The 22,507-nt window shown below is 35.2% G+C and overlaps 1 protein-coding gene across 13 annotated transcripts in view; it reads right to left on the bottom strand.

The window, feature by feature from the left end:
• The window catches only part of LOC115441228 (calcium-dependent secretion activator), a 56,344-nt gene that overhangs the window by 9,871 nt on the left and 23,966 nt on the right, over positions 1–22,507 (bottom strand). For 2 of the 13 annotated variants that reach the window (XM_037439698.1, XM_037439703.1), the window contains exons 5-25: positions 21,669–21,786; positions 21,222–21,389; positions 20,764–20,948; positions 19,756–19,841; positions 18,009–18,017; positions 16,114–16,271; positions 14,855–14,935; positions 14,520–14,689; positions 11,201–11,354; positions 10,442–10,563; positions 9,951–10,095; positions 9,535–9,641; positions 9,026–9,201; positions 8,929–8,949; positions 8,015–8,191; positions 6,778–6,914; positions 6,201–6,391; positions 4,176–4,317; positions 3,699–3,846; positions 3,006–3,118; positions 230–386 (exon numbers count right to left, since the gene is read on the bottom strand). In XM_037439698.1, coding sequence (XP_037295595.1) covers positions 230–386; positions 3,006–3,118; positions 3,699–3,846; positions 4,176–4,317; positions 6,201–6,391; positions 6,778–6,914; positions 8,015–8,191; positions 8,929–8,949; positions 9,026–9,201; positions 9,535–9,641; positions 9,951–10,095; positions 10,442–10,563; positions 11,201–11,354; positions 14,520–14,689; positions 14,855–14,935; positions 16,114–16,271; positions 18,009–18,017; positions 19,756–19,841; positions 20,764–20,948; positions 21,222–21,389; positions 21,669–21,786 — 2,765 coding nt within the window. Of the gene's footprint in view, positions 1–229; positions 387–1,441; positions 1,481–3,005; positions 3,119–3,698; positions 3,847–4,175; positions 4,369–6,200; positions 6,392–6,777; positions 6,915–8,014; positions 8,192–8,928; positions 8,950–9,025; positions 9,202–9,534; positions 9,642–9,950; positions 10,096–10,441; positions 10,564–11,200; positions 11,355–14,519; positions 14,690–14,854; positions 14,936–16,113; positions 16,272–18,008; positions 18,018–19,755; positions 19,842–20,763; positions 20,949–21,221; positions 21,390–21,668; positions 21,787–22,507 lie in introns of all 13 variants that reach the window. The other 11 variants (XM_037439694.1, XM_037439695.1, XM_037439684.1 and 8 more) reach the window with 11 other exon arrangements.

Genomic DNA, 22,507 nt, shown 5'->3' with positions numbered 1-22,507 from the left:
TTTAAGAAAGAAGTAACGGTTAAGGCACGTAAATATAGCAACAATTGATGACAATAGCATGGTGTAGGTATGTTTAAAATTTATAACTATTTTGTCAATTTATTACAGCAATCGTCAATTATATGGCTGGCACAAGATACATTGCAGGATCTTTTTGTCTAGCGATGACCCATTTGTTAATTTATTTCAAGTAAGTGTTGAAGTAATTTCGCTATAACATAGGTCTTACCATCCGTCCTCAAGTAATCGTTCAAGATCTGGAACAGCGGGAACGAGTCCCAGGTGTCAGGAGGCTGTTCTGCTAGAACTCGGTCCATGTCCACTCCAAACAATGCCCAGAAGATTTCAGCATGTTCCACCAGCAGTTCAGAGAACCACGCAAACGCCTGGACAGAACGAAACAGAAGTTGGTAACATTTGACCTATTTCTATAATTGTGTAGAGTTTGGTGATTGTGAAAAAGTCTTTTAATTTTCATAGATTGCCTTCTATGATAATAATCTAATCTCTATAAAATAAGTGCGCATTTTTACACACGCATTATTTGTAAGAAAACTATACCGTCACTAAAATGTCAGGAGTTAGTCCGATAAATGAAAGGGATATTGAAGGCAATCAATGAACAGACTGAATGTCAGATTGTTTTTAAGAATTTTAAAGTAATAAGAACAAGAAAACCAACATGAATGAGCCTCATGATGTCTTTACACATGCCTTTGAACATGTAAGTTTTCAATTTAAATGTAATTATTAAAGAGGGTAATAAAACATGGAGAATTGTGGGGTCTTTGAAGTATATTCAATTCATGATCGTAATGACTTAATATTTGTAAGAACAATAGTGAAGTTTGATTTTAAAGTGTAACTAAATGTCTTAATTTGAGTTAAAATAGTCTTAGATGTGTCAAACAATTTGCAACAAGTTATTGCAAATAATTAGACAGACTATACTACCATGCAGACAAAACTATAAACACGAACTACTCATTACCGTGATGCAATCATTAAAGACGATGTGCGGACTAGCGATGTGTGTACCTTCGAAGAAAGGGAGCCAATAAAAGCGTATAAAGAAATAAACTACAGAAGCGAAGAGTCTGTTGTTTGTGCTCGATGTGTTCCTAATATGTTCGGAAGCTGTCAATGTATATGTAATCGTAAACGGAGTAGACTATAGACACTTTTCATTGCAGACAATCATCGAAAAATTTAACTCAAACCTGCCAATTATCAAAGCCCATAATGAAAAGTAAGATCATGTATGTAACGTTGTTCCATGCAATGCTTGTAGTGATAGATGTATCTATGCAATCGCACAAGCAAAGTATTTCAAACATTCGGTATCGTGTCTACTCCTTATGTGATCAAAGTGACTCATGACCATTTAAGTGATAGTGAATCGATCAGCCGAGCAATCAGTCAAATTTTTATGAGTAGTTACATTTTGTTGACCGCTAGAATCCGGTTTTGTGTTATAAACCTGCGGAGAAATAAAATAGATAGGAGTGAAATATAAAAATTATTGTTATATCGCGCACGGACGTCGGTGAGCGAATGAAGTTCACTCGGCGACTAAGCGACACAAAATAAATATTTATTCTAACATATAGTACACGACGAACTTAGTTTCGGGTAGGTTCAAAAATATTCAAATCCATCTATTCGCTGGTGGTAGGATATATTTGATATCCGCCTGGATAGCGCCCATCGTACATAAGATGTTAAAATCTCCAGTAGCGGCCCACGTAAGCTGGTCGCGTTCCGGGATCAGGCCGTGTATATATAGTATCAACAGGCCAGCATAATTGTGTCGACTGTTGAGAGTTAATCATCTCTCGTCAGTCGACATTCTATTAGACCCCACTCCAGTTACCATCAGGTGCAGCGGGGTCACTTTGACGTGCCTATATAGAAAAAGTCTAGATTAAATTATCTCAAAAATGCCAACAGTTTTTGTCTTTTTGACCATGTTTTTTTCAAACACTAGTTTCACAACTTCATCGCCAATTACACAAGATTATTGTTTAAAATTTTTATTATAGGATCCAAAAACACAGTAGAAACATTCATTATAACTCATTCCAGTTATTTCGCTTCAGTAGAATCATAAATTACTTATTGTCTTTTTTTCCTTCAGTAAGTTACAAATTTAGGTTATAACATTAGAACGCTTTCCAACTTCTAGACACAATTTTTGTTGTACTATAACAAAGATTTTATTGGATTTACCTATTTTTGAATCTAAACTTTAAACATCATTGTTCATTTCAAGTAATTCATCGTGTACTTTGTAATATTTATCTACTGCTGTATGGAAAACGGGTATTTTTAGCTTTCATTATACTTCAAAATCGCTACCTCGTAGTATTAACCAATCCAATTCAAAAGAAATGTCTTGGCCAAGCTCTTCCATGTACTACGTTTGTAACAATTTAACTTTATACACAAAAAAGTAATCCTCAAAATGTTCATAGAATTACATAATAAGTATTTCTAGTTTTTCCATACAACGGTCAGATAAATCGGTATGCAATACCAATCGAAAAACAAAATCGATACTGTCTGATCATTCTCCACACTAATAGCGATAGGATAGTAGGGTGCTATCCAGTAAACACTTAACAGTTTGGTTAAACTTTTTAAAATCAGATACTCTTTTATTTATCTTTTTAAATTCTTTAATTTCTGCAAAAGATTGATTATTTTTCACGTCTTATTTGTTACTTAATTTTGAATACCAGTCATTTGATTAAATTATTATATCTATAATTTCAGTTGATTCTTCTATCGAATCTTTGTTTTTAAAAAGTTTCACCAAAACAGAAACCACGACATTCAGGATAGACATCGACATTTCTTTCAGCATTTTTAGAGTGTTAAACTTATCTTTCACAAGAAATACAATTCCACGAATCATCAATATCTTTTTTATAATTTTGATCATTTGACACTCTAAAATGTGCTGTAACATTTGAGCTAAGATCACAAAATAGAACAACACTTACCTCGGCGTAATGTTCTTCGTTCTGTTGTAATAGATCGACGCAGATCTCAGCTAGATGAATCAGATCTTCAAGCTTCTTCGCTGGTGTAACCATTGTTTCACCTCTTAGATCCTCTGTAAAGATAGCAATCCTTTGTATAGCATCTATTTTAAAATTACTAAATAATAAAATAGATGGCAGGCAAAATTTGTATGTTTTTCTTATTTTTTTCGGGCACGGGCCTCTTCTACTACTGAGAGGGATTAGGCCTTAGTCCACCACGCTGGCCTAGTGCTGATTGGTAGACTTCACACACCCTCGAAATTCCTATAGAGAACTTCTCTGGTATGCAGGTTTCCTCACGATGTTTTCCTTCACCGTTAAAGCAAGCGATAATTCACACATATTTTTTACAAAAGTCAGAGATGTGTGCCCTTGGGATTTGAACCTGCGGATATTCGTCTCAGCAGTCCGTTCCACAACCAACTAGGCTATCGCTGCTCCTATCTATCTCAATACTCTTTTTGAAACATGAATTTATATCAGAACTGTTAGAGAGGTCATGCTGGACAGTCTCACAAAATAAATCAAATTCGCAAAGTAATACGCAAACGTTTCGTATATACATTTTTAGCACCGAAAGTGCCTGAAATTAACATAAATCATAATTCATCATTAGTATGAAGAACTCTAAGGTGCATATCGTATACAAACCTTCAATATTGGCCTTTTGACTAAGCTGCGTGTAGTTCAACAGCGCTGCATTCTCCAAGCTGGTCTGTATCATCGCCCTGACCTCCTCCGGCGCGACTGGGGTCACCACGTCCTTCATCAGCACCCGTTCCAAAAGGGACAGGGTTGCCTGGAAAGTTAATTATGTCACGGTTTAATCTATCCTGAACGAGGTATTTGATTATTGATATTATTGATACATTTTAATGACAATATTAAACTTGTATACAATATTTTATTGCTTTTGTATCAGCATTGTTATCAAATAATGTTGTCTCATTAATAAGCAAATATTTAACACTATTTCTTATATTTTTATTAACCTTATTAATGTGATTGCATATTAAAAAATTAGTAGAAGCTTATATATCATCTTACAGTTACGCCAAATGTACCGCAAATAATATATCGTTTAACTAATTTGTAACAGCAGTTTGACTAAATCTACCACCCACAAACCTTCAACGCCCCCTCGGGCCTTCCGAACGGGAACGCGTATCTGAAGTTGGTGATCTGGTGCTGCAACAATGCCTTCAGCCGTTCCTTGATCTCGGCGAACTTCTCCTTCTCTTGCACGGTGATGCTGCCCACGCCGTCTGGCCTGCCAGGCAACGTCGCGGTACTGTGAACCACGTCTTCCGTAGGGCTTACTCTAGTAGGGCACAAGCAGGATATAGGGTTGACTGTGGAATTAGAAGTGTAACCTAACCTATGAGTTGAAAATATGACCTTAGAGTTCAAAATCATTAATTTCATTACACTACTTATGCAGGTAATTCTTTGAAATTTTAGTAATGTTAAAGTTTGAGTATTCTAAAGCAATGGTAAATCCTTTTGGACATTTCATTAAAAGATTTAAGAGATTTAATTACTTTTTAAATAATTCCATAAATAAAAACTTTAATGCTTAGTAATATTTTATCTGTAAAATTAAAAAAGAATAGAATTAAGTTATTGATTATACGGTCATTAAGCCCTATTAAAAACAGTTAAGAAAAATATTTAATATTTCTTTATAACTTAGGTCATTTAATTTTGAATTTTGATAACGTATTTTTAAAAGCTAATTCCACGAGCCAAGGAAATGTTAATAAGGCAAGCAGGCAATAGTATTAGTAAGCACATATAGTAAATGCGTAGTCACAGATACAATAGTCCAGTGGGTAGATTAAAAGCAGTATCACACTTATGTGAGGCAGTTAGGGGACGTGTGTTTCTAATTGGAACTGTGGTTGATTTTTTTAGCAAATTGACGATGGATTCTTTATATAGTCGTTTTAATTAGCCAATCTCACCTTTGACTAGCAGCTTGAGTAAATATTTAAGGCATTGAACTATTAAATAAAACTTGAGCTGACATTTAAGCGCTCGTCGTTGTTTGGTTCGTGCTGTTTAATAGACAAATAGCGGTCATAATTCGTCATATTTGAGTCTTAAGATATCAATTGGCATGGTGTTTGATATCTGTTTATTTAATAGGGAAGATCTTGTTACTAACTTTAACTTAACAGCGTCTCCGCTGATATCGCACGTCAGAGCGAAATTCGATTGCATCTATTAATACGGCCCTTCTGTTTGCGTCATTTTTAAATTTAAATAATATTGATTCCATTATGAATTCATGGACTTTCCTCAGATTGTCTATAATTTGGCAATTCAATTATGATTCTATTTCATTTTCGTCTTGCACATTTATCTTATACAAAGCTATTTTTATATTGCATTATTAAATGAAACCACACATTCGTCTTTATACCTTTGCTGACATTGTGTTAAAAATCATCCATTTTATAACATAATATTAAGTCTCATGATGCCAATTATTTCACAGTTTACATTATTTTAAAGTATGGTATCATAATTACAACATCTTTCTTGTTATTGAATATAATCCTGCACCATTTTTACTATCTGTCTTGTTCCATTTAAAATTCAACCACAATTCCATATTTCTATATTTACATACAGACACAGAATAGTAGAGGAGCTAAGCATCTCCTTGTGGTACAACAAATCTAATACATTTACACCAATCTTTATTACATAAATATGTACCAACCTTTTATTGTATTTTATATCTTAAATATCAATATAATCATGTAATAGGTAGATTTCTTTTGTATTCTTTACAACAATATTGAATACATCGAAGTATTTGTAAATTAATTACAGTCAAATATCAATTACCACCAGGTCTATTTATATGAATACATACCCACAATTTGTATCAACTGTTTTCAAAAGTATCACTTCATTTAATATCTTTTATATAGTAGTAAATTGCACAATATCGTCTTTAACGATTAATTCAACCCTTGAAGGGTAAATGAAGATGCATCAAGCCATTTGCTATTAAGTAAACATATCTGCCATTCCTATTCTTATCCTTTAGTAACACCAGAAATCTTATAATTGTGGACTTCTAAAATGATCTTACCATCAGGCGAACAGCTAAGTAAGCCAAAATACAGAATTCTAGCTCACCTGTTCCCATGCACATGACTGGCGCAGAATGCGAAGGAGTAGTGCATGAGGGTGGGGTCCACGGTCTGCTGGCCACTCTCGGCCACGTCCAGGAGGTCTGAGAGGTAGCAAAGATGGCGGAAGCAGCCGCGGACTCCGTAACGCGCGCAGTATTCATCTAGGACGAATACTTGGCCAGGGGAGAACCAGCCCTAGAGGAAGAAGATTCCCTCTAAAGTTCTTTATATAATCATTTTATTATTCTCAATTATATAATTGTAGGGGGAGCTGTAGCCCGTTGCGAAATTAGAATTCTAATATATTGAAATTTTATTGTGGTATGATATTGTTTTTGGACGTGCAACAACGAATGAAACGATAAGAACTGATATAATATTTAGTCATCTGAATATAAAATGGTAAAAAGAATGTCCTGTTTCTGTTAATGTTTTATCAAGAAGACTGTTTGGGATGTGGAAATATATTCTCATTATTACGCTGTATACATAATATTGATAGTAAGAACAACATAAAGCATATAATATTCTTTTGATAGACCCTAACAGTAACAATTGAAAAAAAAATAATAATATCTCACCAATGAACAGTAAGGATCTTGGAGACGATACTTCAGCGTCAAAGACTGAAGCATGCAGAACAGTTGGTGATGATCAAATTGACACGGATCAGCCTGGATGTAGTCTTCCATGCCGTGTTTACGAGCCTTGTCCGCGTCTAAAAACAAACCATCTCAAGTAGCTTTGAAAATATTGATTTACAACCTTATGTTCTTGAACATGTAGCTCAGATTGAATTTTCAGCCGAGAATTGGATCATTGTATTAGTGCGGGTTCTTTGTTTAATATTTCTTGGGTTTTTATATTGACACTAAAAATTGGAAACTGCTGTGAATGTTGTTTCTATGTTTTGAATCATATCCTAATATTACCATTTCTTCAAATTGCTTCAATATTTCTTTTAGGTCGGGTACTAACCATCCTTGTGGCTTGGTACCTATTTCCTAAAATTTCGCTGATGACTTAAATATTCGTTAAGGGTTACTGAGAACCCTATTCCAAATTTAGTAGGTACCCATTATCTAAATTCCCTTGACTTTATTACTTTGTCGAAAGTCCAAATACTTGCGCTAAAATAACTGTTATTTATGATTATAATATTTTCCTAATAATGAATTTTTTAGTTCAGGGCCGTGCGCTAACCCTTGTTAATTGTCTTTTCATACCTATTACTTGTTGTCTTGGTGACTTAAATATTTGTTTCGCGACGTGCTGAGAGCCAGAATATTCACAGTGCTCTTTATATTTAGTGTCAATTATCGCTGTTTATATCATCACCACATCTCGGCGTATTTATCATCATAGCTAAGTAGCCATTATGGCATTTAAGTTTCTCGCTAACAGTTCGTATATTGGGCACTTTGGACATGAGAATAACATGTAGACATCCAAATATGGATGTTAAAAAGACAGAATAATAATACCAGAATAATTGTTTATCATATTTCTTTGAAACAGGCTCGGCTGGCATGAGTCTGTCGATTGGCGAGCAGTGATGATCTCTTTTATACTATACTCTATCTGGACTCTACTCTACTTATCGTCAATGAGTGGGGACATTTTTCCAAGCTTGTATGAAAATTAAAAAAGGCAATTTAGTAAGTTCATTGTTGATCATAATATTGGCTTGAGAAACTTCATACAAAGTAAACATGATATTTTAAATACTGACACGATAAAGTTAAAAAAGAGAATTAAATTTTGTCAAAGCGCCCAATGTACAAGCCATTAGTAGCCATAGTACATCTAAGAACAAACCTCCCATGATCTTATGGTGCGTGTCGGAGGTCGTGGGCGGTGTGGGCTTGTGGCTCTGTCCCGTGGCGCGGTACAACGCCATGACCCACAGATGGCACTCGTTTTCATCCGTCACGCCCATGAGGACAGACTCGCCATCGCGCACAGCGTTCATGAAGTATTTAGCGCCTTCCAGCTCTGTTGGATATAAATGGATAGGTTTAACTTGGAGTGATTCAAGAGAAGTGTTTACATAATTAATAGTATTTCGCTTGTTAGATCCGGTTTAAGTAAAGTATGATGCTCTAGCTATTTCTGCTAAGTAGCTGCAAGCACAGTAATGTTCCAGTTTGAAGGACATTATAGTTAGTGTAGTTAATTAATTGGAATTATGGAACGCCAACGGAGTCTCTCAGTGCGTAGATCTCAGAGGGCTGTTACTAAATGCAAAGAAGATGCCTTCCATCAGATGCAGCCTGCATCTATCCCTTATGCGCCAAAAATGGCCACCGCGGGGAATCATGAAACTTAACATCCAATTATGAGCATAACGCAATATCATATAGTGAACTGGACTGCCTCAGTGGCGTAGTTGTATTGCACGTCCGGTACAATAGCGCTCTGAGGTCCTGGGTTCGAATCCCGGGTCGGGTAAAGTGATATTTGGGTTTTTCTGCTCAGTATCAGCCCGGAGTCTGGAATTTGTGCCCGATATGGCGATAGGCTCGCCCCCTATCACATCATGGGACGGAACATACTTGGCGAAAAGTGGGTGTCCAAGTTGCGCCTCTGCATACCCCTTCGGGGATAAAATGCGTGATGTTATGTATGTATGTATGCATATAGTGAATTGTGTTCCAAAGTTTTAAGAGGTGCTAGTTTTTATAGACATACGTACTTTTTTAACATACTAGAATGTTAGAAACTGAACTTACCTTGACCGACTATCAGTTGAGCTGTAAGTAAAAAAACAAATATTAGTATCAGGAAAATCAGTACATCCATTATCGGATCCTCAAGTCATGAACTCACCGCTGGCCAGCTCTATGTAGTCAACAGTGAAGCCGTCAAGCTGCATCATTTCCGCGGGCTCCGACTTCTTGTCCTTGTACGAACAGAGCGCGAAGGTATACTGACTGACTTGCACCAGCACCATGTAGCGACGCTTCCATTTGCGCCACACGTTCTTGCCTATCACGTGGAGGTAGCTAGAAGAGCAAACGCTATGTTACTAAGGTGTAAGCCCGCGCGGTATCACATTTTTAGCAAGAATGTTAGTCTGTAGGGACCACGTAAGTGTGTCTCCTTCCGAGGTCAGCCTGTGTATAGTCCTCCAACAGTCTCTCTGTCAGTCGACATTCTCTTGGACCCCATTTCACTTACCAACAGGTGCAGTGTGGTCACTTTGCTAAGTAAATATAAAATAAAAACTTTTATATTCGTTTTGAAACAGATTAATAATATGGTTTGTTATTTTTCGTGTTTTTTTCGTGGAGACGTTCAAATCGAACTCTAGTTCAACACAATAATTTGATACATACCCACAATGCTTCATATTAAGTGGTTTATCCATACGGCAGGCAATCTTGATCCTCAGATCTTGATCCGGTAAGTTTTTAGGTACTGTCATACGATGCCATTCTGGAGCCTGAACAGAAATATAAATACTTGACAAGAATCAATAATTTATTAATTAAAGTATTTACAAAATATATATTAGTCATTGCATCACCATCTCCCCTGCAAATGGCTTTTCCAATTTCCTCTAGACCCTTTACTGCCCTCTAAAAGCCTACAGCACCCACAAGGGGGTGTCATAGCCCACCATGAGAAAGACTGGCCTATAACTATAACAAATATTAGGCTTAACTGCAATCGCAGAATTTATAAACAAGAAAAAAGACCTATAAAAGATATGTCAATTCTCGTCAAAACTTAATCAAGAAATCAATGCTACCTTGCTGGAAAGAGGCGTCGGCCTGAGCACTACTTTTCCCAGTTCCTTATCCTCCAAAGCGAGGACTCCAGGGTTTTCGGTGTATAACTTAACTTTCACAGCTGGTAATGGTTGGGTAGTACTGAAATCTCCTTGGGTGTCCCACCTGTTATAGAGGATGACCATATATGTGACCTGTCCTCTATATTCTTGAATGTCATTTAGAAATAACACGCTTAAAATTTTGAAAGAACTCATAAAAAAGGCTAATGTAACCTAATGACCACGACGGCTGCAAAGTATTCGAAACATCGGGAGAAAATTAAAATATAAAAGACGCGATAAAATCCGAAAAATAGTTATCTTTAATGAGTAAAAGTGGTTTGAACATAGTTTATTCATTAAAGTCCTGATTACATCAAAATTAACTTATTTAAAACTCAGGAAGATATATAAGAGATAGAATTATATACCTACTTGTCTTCTTACAACTATTTCAAGTCAATACTCACATGGGTTTCGAAGCCTCTGCCTGGTCGGTCTGCAGTTTGTCGCCGCCTTCCACCTCCATTGTACAGTACACTATTCTATTGGGTGCTAATGATTTCAGACCTTTTACCTCCATAACAACCACCTACAATTTGTATTAGGGTAAAATGACATTATAATTAGAAGATTAAATAATATGTCAAACAAAATACATATAATAGGGTATTTGACTATGTTTGATTTTAAGCATTTTTATATGTAACAGCAATTAGTACAAAAAAGAAATCCTTCTGTGAAAACAGCATTACTATCCGATAAGAAATGAGGCAGAAATTCAAATTTCAAATATTGCTACGTGCAAGAGTGGGCGTGGAGTGGGGATATCGCGCCATCTCTTTCTTTCGCACGAATCTTAATTCCCACTGACGTCACATACAAGTATTTCGTTTTTTTTCTGTTTTTTGACACTCACCCTAACTACTTAATTTCAATGGCTTATAACTTGTAGAGTTTTCACCAAATTTCCATGATTTTTTCGGTTTTAGAATTTATACAACATACATATTTTATAAAAGTTATAAATAAAAATAAGTCAAGTACCCTATTGTAGTTACAAATCGAAGAATTGTAAATCTTTAAAGATTTATCTTCTTTCTAAAATTATTAAATTCCGTGCATACTTTAGAGTCTTTTAAATATCTTTCCTTTGACTCTTTATCTTGGTCTTTCAAAGTCCTAACTGATATATTCAAATCATTTACACCAATCAAAATTGATGTTACCTCAATTTGAAACGTAAGCACTACGTCCATTTTCGTCAGTTGTGTGTCGGCTTCACCGTCGGCTTCTCCCGTCAGCTTGTTAGCTAGAGAGCCTTGTGATCTGAAACATAGCTGCTTACTCAACCTTGGACTCGGATCTGGTCCGGCGTTCGATCTGTCAATTCGACCATATATAACCACCATTCAAGAATACATTAGTGCCAATTAATATCAAATTTATTAATATATAGCAAAAAGTGATTTTATCAAATTTTAAATATTTACAGTCATTGTAATACAGCAGAGGAAAATGATGTGACATTAATTATTAAATCCATATAAATATACATAGAAAATTATGACATCCAAACCCATAGTTAGTAGCAATAGTATAAGCATGTTTAACATAGCAAGGATATTGTTAATCACAAAACTCATGGAGATAAAGATAATTCCAATGAGGTTTTGGATGATACACATGAACCAGGAGTTAGGAATGATCAAACACACGATCGACATACAGTAAAGGGCACAATGCGAGGTGGCAAACATTTAGCACCATCACCGATACCAAGAATGATTAAGCATCCGAAAAGGGGTAACATTACAAAGGTATCCAGATACGTGAGTTATTAATCTAATTTTGTACAGTGTGGTGTGATGTGGGAAGGAATGGTAATGGATAAAACTGATGCATTGTAAAATATAGATACATTTATAGGTACAAAATGTTGATTTTAAAGTTGTGCCCGTATTTATTATCCACGCTCATAAATGCCAACTAACGTTAGCAATTTGTTTACTTTGCTTAATTACATTAATATTAATTTGAATAATTAAATCATATAACGTGTCATAAACATTAAAAGCATCAGTTTTACTCATCACAGTAGGAGGAATCCAAATAAGCCTTATCTTAAAGATACCAATTAAATAATTACTTATTCTGTGAGGCCACGATTCTGGGAAATATATTGTGAATTTTGATTCCATGGCTTACTTAGAACTGTTAGAAGAAATAGCGTTAGTAAGTAAACTGTACATGTATTGAAAGCGAAGCTCTAAACAAGCTTCAAGCGTAATATGGAGTCGGAAATAGAAAAACAAACAGAAAGTGTAAAAGCAGAGTTAGTTTCAAAACAGGTATTCGCTGGATCCTATTACAAAGCTCAGGCTATCATTAGCTATTCAGATCTAGGCTAGCTTGTGTTTTATCGATTGTATGCTAGTCGTAAAGCTCATCAGTATTGGTTTCAAGCGTGTCAGCTACGTTTCCTTTGTATCATTGGCCACCGACATTCAATTAGCTAGAAGCTCTATGTGAGATGCTATATCTATACTACGTCGGTGGCCGTCTGTGTCATTCGAGGGTTTCACAAAACATTCAGGCTTGTAGTGAAGGTCCTTCTACACAAGACACGTGCTTTTATATTATCTTTGGACTTATTACTTGTACTTCCTTCATACCATCCGGGAACGTGCCAGGGACATAGAAAATGAAAACAGAAATCAACAAGTGGAAACGGTTTCATCATAGACGAGGATATAGATAGTGCTTCCGAAACCAATGAGTATTATGTTTAGAAAGTTTTTTAGAATTTTGGATATTGAACATTTTGCGGGTCAAGGGGAATATTTAAAACCAGACAATTGGACAGCTTTATGAATTTTGATGACATTTTGATTTGAAAATGGCCCGCAAAATGCTCAATGGAAAAGTAATTATTGTACTTTGTACCAAATGTTGTGTGTTTTTGTATCAGGAAAGCAATACAGAAATTACTTAACGTTTGTTTTGAAGTAATTTCTATACTTAAACATCGATTTCACATGCTATTGGCGTTTAGTTTCTTCTTAGTTCACAAATAGCACATTTAATAAAAGCGACATTTAGATGTATCCCTTTCGACCATTTTATTTCGTTAACTGCCACATGTATATTTACGAAATATTTGTCGTGAAGAATTTTACAATTGAACCCTTCATCAGGTTACAGAACGATTGTTTTAAGGGAACACACTTATTATGACAGTTAACGTAAGAACGTACAGCAATAACTAATAATAATATACCAGCCCTGTATTATAATATAATGTCCCACTGCTGGGCACGGGCCTCCTTTACTATACAGAGGGATTAGGTCTTAGTCCACCATGCTAGCCTAGTGCGGATTGGCAGACTTCCCATACCCTCAAAATTCTTAGAGAATTTCTCAGGTATGCAGGTTTTCTTACGACGTTTTCTTTCACCGTCACAGCAAGCGATAATTTCCAAAGTATACCTACATAACAATGGAAAAGTCAGAGGTGTGTGCTCTTGGTTTTTGAACGCGCGGACATTTGTCTTGGCAGTCCGTTCCACTCCCACCTATGATATTGCCGCTTCACAGCAATAACTAATAATAATTTATCAATATCTCGTCTGCTTAAAGTCGTCTATTTAGCTACGAAGTAACGATGCTCAACCTCGTTGGGATTTACTGATGTTAGTCTACGTAACGTCATTTCTATGGCACGAGGCCAATTGACTTCAGTAACTTTTTTTAACGCGATGTTATCAATAATATTCAATGTGTCAATCTGACTACACTACCTGATCTTAAGCAAGGTGAAACCCAAAGAATGTACCGACCGGCAAAAAAAATAAAATTTATCCCCAGACTGTCGGCACAGTCATGTCGGCCGCAATAGTGAAAATTGATTTTTATTTATATAGATTTAAACCACAAGGTTCATGTCATTTCAAGTCAAAAAGTGTAGTTATTGCTGTCCGTTCAATGGTAGCATCACACCGATCCCACATAACAATAATGATAATGATACACCGAACAACTTGGAAGGAATTTTTATATTAGATTTTGCCAATAGTGTAAAATTTAGATAAGTTTATAAATTCAAATTATTATGAATTAGTGAATTTTTTATTCAACTAACCAATCTGATAGATGGTGTCCTCAGTGATAACAATTATTTCATTAAAATTTCATTGGAGACAGAAAATGCATCACTGGTTTTACAAAAATTCTACCACTTTCGTATAAGAACGACAAAGTCAACTATTACAATCATTTATCATTTGCCAGGGGCTCTTTAAGTATTCCTTATCCACATCTACCAGGAACTTTGGTACAAAATCCATGCCTTTAGAACCACTGGTTTGTTGTGCATGGTCTACCTCAATACAAAGAATAATTTTATTTAGTCCATACCTTTAAAACCTTCACCTTCAATTTCCTCATCACTATCCATATTAAACATTATAAAAATTCCTTCCCTAATCGCGTCACAACATAGACTTTGGCCCATCGTCATGGTAATGTAATTACCACAACGAAACTGACCTGTGATTATACCGCTTGATTTTATGGAGGCCATATTTCGAGTCCGCTCCACCCTTGGACACGGGGAGGGACTCCAAGTTGGCCATCAGCAGGTTGATTGAGGACTTCAGCTCTTCGATGTACAGGGACTCCATTTCTTTCAGCACGAATTTGGGCATCAGTTTTCGGTTCTATAGAATTGATTTTTCAAGTAAATATTTCACTACAAAATAATATTCCTTAAATTATTTTTATATCGCTTTGGATTTTAATAGGAGATTTAATATTACCTTTATTTTTTCTAAAACATCAATAAATAAAGTATAGTATTGTCCCATATTTCTAAATTCACTTACCTTCTCCATTTCATTAACTTTCTGCATTCTTCCATCGAGTTCTCTTCTTATGGCGGCCGCTTGTTCATCCGCTGAATCCAACTGCAATTATAGTTTATGTAAATCCTGCTTGTTTTATAGCTTTTATCGCAAGATTATAAAAAAACATCGTATTTCTTTATTCTAACTTCAATATTTTTTCAGGGCTTGGAGCCCTTCTCTATCCTATTTAGCCTTTGAATGCCGAGACGAGCTCGACATTCGCCTGATAGTAAGCGATATGATCGCCCATAAACATTAGAAACACCGTCAAACACCTTGAATTACAATGTATTGTTTGGTATTCCACCGCGCTCGCCATCCGGACACATGACATGTTAGGTCTTACTATATCCAGTAGTTACACTCGCTAAAATGTTCTTCAAACTGGAACACAACAGTGACTATACACTGCTGCTTGACAGCAGAAATATACATTACCTACCCACGCGGACTCTCATACATGAGAGACCTACTACCAGTAAAATTAGCCGTCTCTGTTAAAGTTCATTAGTTTAACATTACCATCCAAATAAACGATAACAGATTCCAAATATATTTTATTTAAAACTCAAGCAAATAACCAGTTAAATCGAAAAAGAGTTTCACAGAGCGTCATTAATTTCGACTTGGACCCTAACATGGGTGTAATTAACTGCTTCGTTAATTAGTGACAACGTATTGGTAATATAAAACGGTGTTCGGCCCGTCTTCCTAATTGAAAGGCATGTAGAAGGAATACTAATTACCCTCGGGGAACGGGAGAGCTTTGTTTGTGCGCTTTGGAGTTTTTTAAGTAATCTACTTGACATTTTTGATAGGTTTTGATTGTAATTTGGAACAAGGCATTTTAACGAAATAAACATCGTATTTAAAACTGTATTGAAAAAAATTAACCCAGAATCGGGAATATAGAAAAAAATCTTAAATACAAAAAGAAACGCAATTTACTTTATCTTAACATAAACATCCAAATAGAGCCAACAAACCACAAATCATTACTTATTTCGTACACTTAGGGGTACATAATTCGTGAATAGCATTTCAGTAGGCCGGCATGATTGTGTCAAATGACATGATATAGCCATCTGCTACCATTCGATACTCTGTCTGGACGGCATCGCGCTTACCATCAAGGGCAGTGCAGTTCTTCACGTGCCAGAGTAAAGAAAAAAAACCTCTAAAAATAACAACTTTGCAATCAAATATGAATCTTATAACTTCATCTCTAAGGCACTTACAAGCAAAGCATTAAACAGCAGTTGATGTTCAAACTTCTTCACTCCCAGGATCTGCTGGAACATGTCGTACAACTGCTCCTTGCTGAGGATGCACTCCGCGTTGAGGCTCTGCTGCTGCGCTCGGGACGGCCTTTTGGACTCATCATCTCCTGGTATTCCTGGGGATGAGAGAGACTTTCGGCAAGAGGCTTAAGCCCTTGACACCAAAACTACAAAGTTTGTGTGAAAATTGTTTATATAAATATAAACAAATTTGTAGATGCTTTATGCCACGATATTTTAGTTTCGTAAAATTAAGAACTGCATCACAATTTTAATTATTCGACATTTGTTTGCAAATCGAATTGCACTAGAAATGATTGATGATGAGAAACAATGGATTTAAAATCAATTTTACCGTCTTTTCAGCAAATCTCTAAGAATAACTAAACAGCGTTACATTTTACGCTATAAATATAACAACCCTCTAATTTATACAAAGAATAATGAGATAGACTAGACGTATGAACTCAATATTTAAATTGATTGTGAAAATATCGTGTAATAAAGGTAAATATCAAAATATACTACACGAAACATATTTTTAAAATTACAATATTGTACAAAGTGAATGGAGTTCGCTCTCGAAATAGAATGCACTGGATCAATATCATAGTATAGTATCTATGTGTACGGAGGCATCCATTAATTATGTGACATTTTTAGCGATTTTCCAATTTGGCTCGACCCTTCCCCTTCCTAAAAGCCTCACTAATTAATGGAAGCCCCTACTAGGCATCATTCATTAAAAATATTGACGTAAATATTCTTTTTTTTTCTGGTATATGGCTACAAGCACTGAGTTGCTGTGCTACGCTAATAAATATTTTTTAAATTTTTTATCCATAGATAACGCAAAAAATCCAGATCAAAAAGTAGTTACAAAATGTTTGCAACTTTTTGGTGTATAGTTCCAAGTGCTTCGACCTTCATTTTCGAGAACGTTTCCCTTACACTGATTATTTTACGAAGCTTAAGCTTAAAACTCATGCATCTTACCTCCAGGAACCTATAGGAATAGTGTTAATTTGTTAATTACATTTTGAGTGTAAACCTTACCAACAAAATCAAAGATGAATCTAATCATTATTTAGTTCGTGTCAAACTTTTAAAGAAAACTAGCAAAACAATGATTAGACACTGATTAAGTTATTGGTAATGAGTTGTTTTTGTGAAAAGAGAACTGAATTAATTCAAAATATTTCTATAAAATATAAAAATTAGGAGCTAATGTAATAAAACATTGTAATATAAAAATCTGTTTAGCAGTCGAAGAATCTGCCTGCGGCGAGAGGAATTTTGGAAGAGGTTTTGGTTTTGTGCTTAGAAATATTGTTTTTTTATTGTAGCCTATAATATTAAGATTATGATTAATTGTCTGTTTAATTTTTATTATCAATGTAAAATTTTTATGTGTAATTTATTTTGTATGTTTGCGAAAATGATATTGATATTTTCTTCAATTTTCTTTAGCGTAACCAGAATATTTGTGATCATTTTTAAATAATATAAATTACCTACCGGAAAGTCTTTGCGGTGCATTTTGACCTATATACTTAGATTGAAGTCTGGTATCTGACATTAAATCTTAAAGAATACTAAGAAATAAAAAAAAGTTGTTTGCCTAAAAATATATCATTATCTTAAAGGTCTGTTCAAACGCATACGACATCACGACTTATAGATACTGACACAATCCTAGTCATTGGTTTATAGCAAAAATCACACACATCTAAACAGACCTTTCCATCGCAGGCAGACTCTTCATCATACAACACATAAACAAAGCAACATCACGTGACGAAAGCATATGAAAGAAAGGAAAAAAGATAAACCAACGTTTCGTCGAGTGATACCTGTAATTCCTGTTCGGGATGTGTGAGAGAGACATGTCGTGAAAGAGAGGGACAGAAAACACAAACAGTGAGACAGAACGCAGGCGACACACAATTTGAGCACAATCATGGCAAATTCACGGATTTTGAACTTAATGGCAGTTTTACTAATCTAGAGTTAGGCTTAATATATTGACGTCAATAAGGAGCATTTGTTTCTTCAGACGTTCTTGATGATATACCCTATAATATTGCACTAAGTAGGTGTGTAATAAACAGGATTATTTAGAGATTGCGTTAATAAATGAAACCTATTGCTTGTCTCCTTGTTCAAGGAGCACTTGCACTGTACTACAAGTTATTTTAAACATAGATGCAAAATAAAATAGTTTAAGTTTTAAATAAAACCAATATTAAGAAAAAGACCATTTTAATTTTACATGCATAAAAGCCACTATGAGAATAAGAAGAGATTTTTTTCGGACCAGCAACATCAAGGTTTCAGTCAGAAATACTACACTTACATACATACCATATTTGAAAACTAAACTTGGGATATTTGGCCGAAATATTTGTTATTAATATCTGATTATTTATGCAATGTTAGTAGAGGTAAAGGCGAAGATTCAGTTTCATTTAGTAACGCAATGTAAAAATTACTGTATACCAATTCTCTTTTATCTCACGCACAAACTCCTAAAAGCTATTAAGATGCAATCCATGAATTTGTTTATCATTGTTTCCAACATCTAGACGTACAATGGCATTGTAGAATTCATTTGATGATCCGCCCAGTCAATCCAATACAAATTTACAGGTATTATCTATTAGAAGATTCTCTACTTTTGGAATCATCAGATGAAAGTAACTTACGTAATCCATGAATGATTTTATTCTTATTCTATAGCAAAACATTCTTCTTTAAGTCTACTTTTCATCATGTCATCAAACCCACTATATTATCCAAATAGGACGGAAATCATCAAAATGCTCAGAATAGAAGGTGAAAATAGACAAATGGTAATGGTTCTTGCTAACTATTCTATAGGCTTACATAGTCGACGTACAAAAATTTTACGTAAATTTTGAATAATATTTAATCCAATTTAGTCCGCAATATTCCAATTCTCAAAAGAATCTATCTATAAAAATAATAATAATTTGAAACGATTACGCCCCTCTCATTGGTTATTTTATTCGCCAATCAACGTCGAGTATTCTTCTCGCGTCAGACAAAAGCGCATAACGACAAACATTCAAACACCACAAATGCAAGCTTTTCGTACATTGATGCATGGACACACATTGCGACATGCTTCTCATATTATATATTTTATATTGTACTGGCAGTTCACACATTTTGGCGCCATAGTTTGAATTTGGAAAACGATGTTATGGCCAGTGCAAAAAATCGAAAATGTGTGAACGGATCTTTTTATTCATAATTATGTGTACAGTTAATGATTTGTATAAATATTTCTTAAGAGCACCAAGTTTATGACGAACTAGCTAAATCTATAATTAGTATGATTTTTAGCTAAATAATAATTTGACTCTCTCAATTGGTATTAAAAGATCAAGGAATCGAAACATTCTGACAGCTTAACCGAAGTATTTTTAAAATAAATGTATAACCTATTTCAATCATCAAGAAATAATTTTGAAATTTTCCTCTAAACTATATTCCCAAGTACCAAAATCTTAGCAGTTTTTTTTCTTGGTGCTCCGTGACAGAACTATTTAGACAACAGAATAACCTGACACTCACCCGTTCCCTTCATAATGCAGTCGAACTTAGCTAGCCAGGACGATAGTACCGTCTCTTTACTTAACCCATCGATCTCCGGCAGGGATCTGGAATTTCAAACCTTTTTAGGAGCATCTAAAGTGCAATTTCGAATTACAACTAATGCCACACATCAATGAATAAGAGAGAAGATTCTAATTTCAACAATCTACGTATTTATGCCGGACGCAGACGACCGTTTTTAATCTCACCGATTTGTCTGACTTTAGTGACAATTAATGTTAACTGTTAAGCATCTTAAGACTTGTTTCTCCTAACATTTTGCCCTTTTATACAAGTCAGCCAGCTTATCAATTGTATATTTCGTAAAAGGTCCGATTTTGTTTATGTTTAAGTTCGCTATTTACTTGTAAAGGTTGTCTGCGTTCGGTGTTGGGGAAATCATAGAAACATTTTACGAGAAATAGAGAACTAGTGGAAGAATTTAATTACAACACATAATTGTTGAAAAATACAATTGTGAAACAATTTGTGGCTTTTCATCAGTCCCATCAACATCCATTAGTGCCACGTTTGTTTTATCTCAATCAAATTGGCCTGAGCTCAGTGCATAAATTTCACCCCCAATAATTGTCCCCATCGCTTTACCAATTTCTTCAAGTGCATCAAACTTTGCAAGTAAGGTTCCATCATCCCCTATACATCCAAGAACACTGATCAACACATCGATTTACAACAATTCTTACCTCTTGTGCTGTGGTGCTACTAACGCCGTTTAAAAATCAAGTTGGCATATCGAACCATCAAAAAATAATAATTCCACATCCCTCGCCGGTAACGGTGACTGCAACTACTTTAAATACACGTTACATTCTCATTGGCTAACCTCTGTACAAGACTACGCCAGATCACTTCTAACATCGAGAAACAAGAGATAGATCGTGAAAATGTTAGTAGTAATTACTTAATTCTAAGACATACACTACTTAATACTATGTAAGAACAGAGTTAGTAAAAAGGAATATTAACATTCCAAACCTGACTCTCTTCTCAATGTTATTTCTGAAGACTTCGCGAAAATCGTGGTGCGAACACGCGCCGGATTTCACCATCTGTTCAACTCTTTCTGATTTGAGAAACACATCGTGGTACGATTGTACCGCGTTTTGGAATGCTTCGTCGGCTAATATTTGTGTTTCTCCTTTGAGGAAAGCCTGGACAAGAATACATTAGCAGTGAGTAAGTAGGTATCTTTGAATACTATTCGCGTGTCAGAGACGATAAAAGATATTAACAAATTTTAGGGGATGAAGTGTCAAAAATCCTTCGTTAGAGCCTTACTACATGACATCATCTTATGATATCAGCCATCGGTTAAAGCTTTGTCTGTAAGTGAATAAGGTCATCAGCAGTAGGTAGAAACTATACTAAGTTGACACAAACTATACCTTCAGGAAGATAATTAACCTTAGATCTGAATGACATACCTGGAACCTGGCTTGTATGGTCTCGAGCTGATGAGGAGTGAGTTTCGTATGGCGTCTCGTCATGTCTGTCGGTTGTTTAGCATTGAACGGGTGGGCGATGCATCGGGACACAAACACGTACAATTGGAGGCGGCGTTTCTTATCCTCTTCTAGTTTTTCGATCTTTTCCTGTTAAAAATATGAAATTATTCAGACTGTAGAGTCTGACAAACCGAGATGGAGCTGAGTCTGCCTATCTTCCAAGGTATCTTATTCTATTTTTATGATTTTTTCATACTGAACTCTCTTTTGAAAAATTTCTTACATACCAAAGGCATAAAATTGCTTTAGAAACATAGAAAAAAATCATATTCCACAAATATGTTATAATACTTAACATTTGGATCTGCAGCTGATAGAGTTTGTCTGAGGATGGGATTTTACCATTAATGAAGTGCTGTTATGTACCTGAGGATCTTGGTCCTTGTCGGAGTGACTGGCGCCGGATGGGCTGGGGGAGGGGGCGGGTGCCTCCCCCGAGCTGGCACTCCCCGTTGATGTCCTGCGCAAGAACGATCTACACGATCTATAGAATTAAATCGATAATGTAAGTGGTCTGGGTTTACACAAACTGATTATCCTTCATTGACCTTTGATTTTTACCGTTTGATGAGACGATGTTTAGCTTTCATGGTTGGTTTTAAAAACCTTTTTTCTTTAATATCCTTTTCACTTTTCCTTTTTCATTTACAATCAGTGTGTGTAAACATATGGTCATGTAATTTCTATATCTAAAAGCTTTAATATGATATGCTATATTAGCCTCTATTGCTTCATCTATGTAACTAACTAGTTTTAATCTCTTTTATACTTCAGCTTCTCTTCTATAAATGTTTGTTATCTAGCTTGTTTTAAGGTTAGATTAAAGGCATCATTAGACTGTCAACTCTCAGACCCAATAATTTTATTATAAGCGGTTTCTAATCGTTATGATTACATAAGAACAAATTACAAAACCCTTAAACTACGCTGAAGACATTAAGCAGTAAGGCAAGTTTATCCATCAGTCAGGGTAGCGCTAGGCAGAAAGAAGGACTGTATGTATATAATTTAACTTTATAACTTATTAATATTCTAAATTCTTAAAATTTAAGAATCTGAGAGTTGACAGATGCTACATTTATTTTATATTTAGCTGCTACTGTATCTAAATTATCATTTACTTTACAATGTTTCGTGAGTTTAATGGACGTGAGAAAACTAACTTCATATAAAGAGCTAACAGTATGTCAAACTATAGATACTTA

This window comes from Manduca sexta, chromosome 3 (genome assembly GCF_014839805.1).
Source record: "Manduca sexta isolate Smith_Timp_Sample1 chromosome 3, JHU_Msex_v1.0, whole genome shotgun sequence".
NCBI lineage: Eukaryota > Metazoa > Arthropoda > Insecta > Lepidoptera > Sphingidae > Manduca > Manduca sexta.
This window is presented reverse-complemented; position numbering and strand designations above follow the sequence as displayed.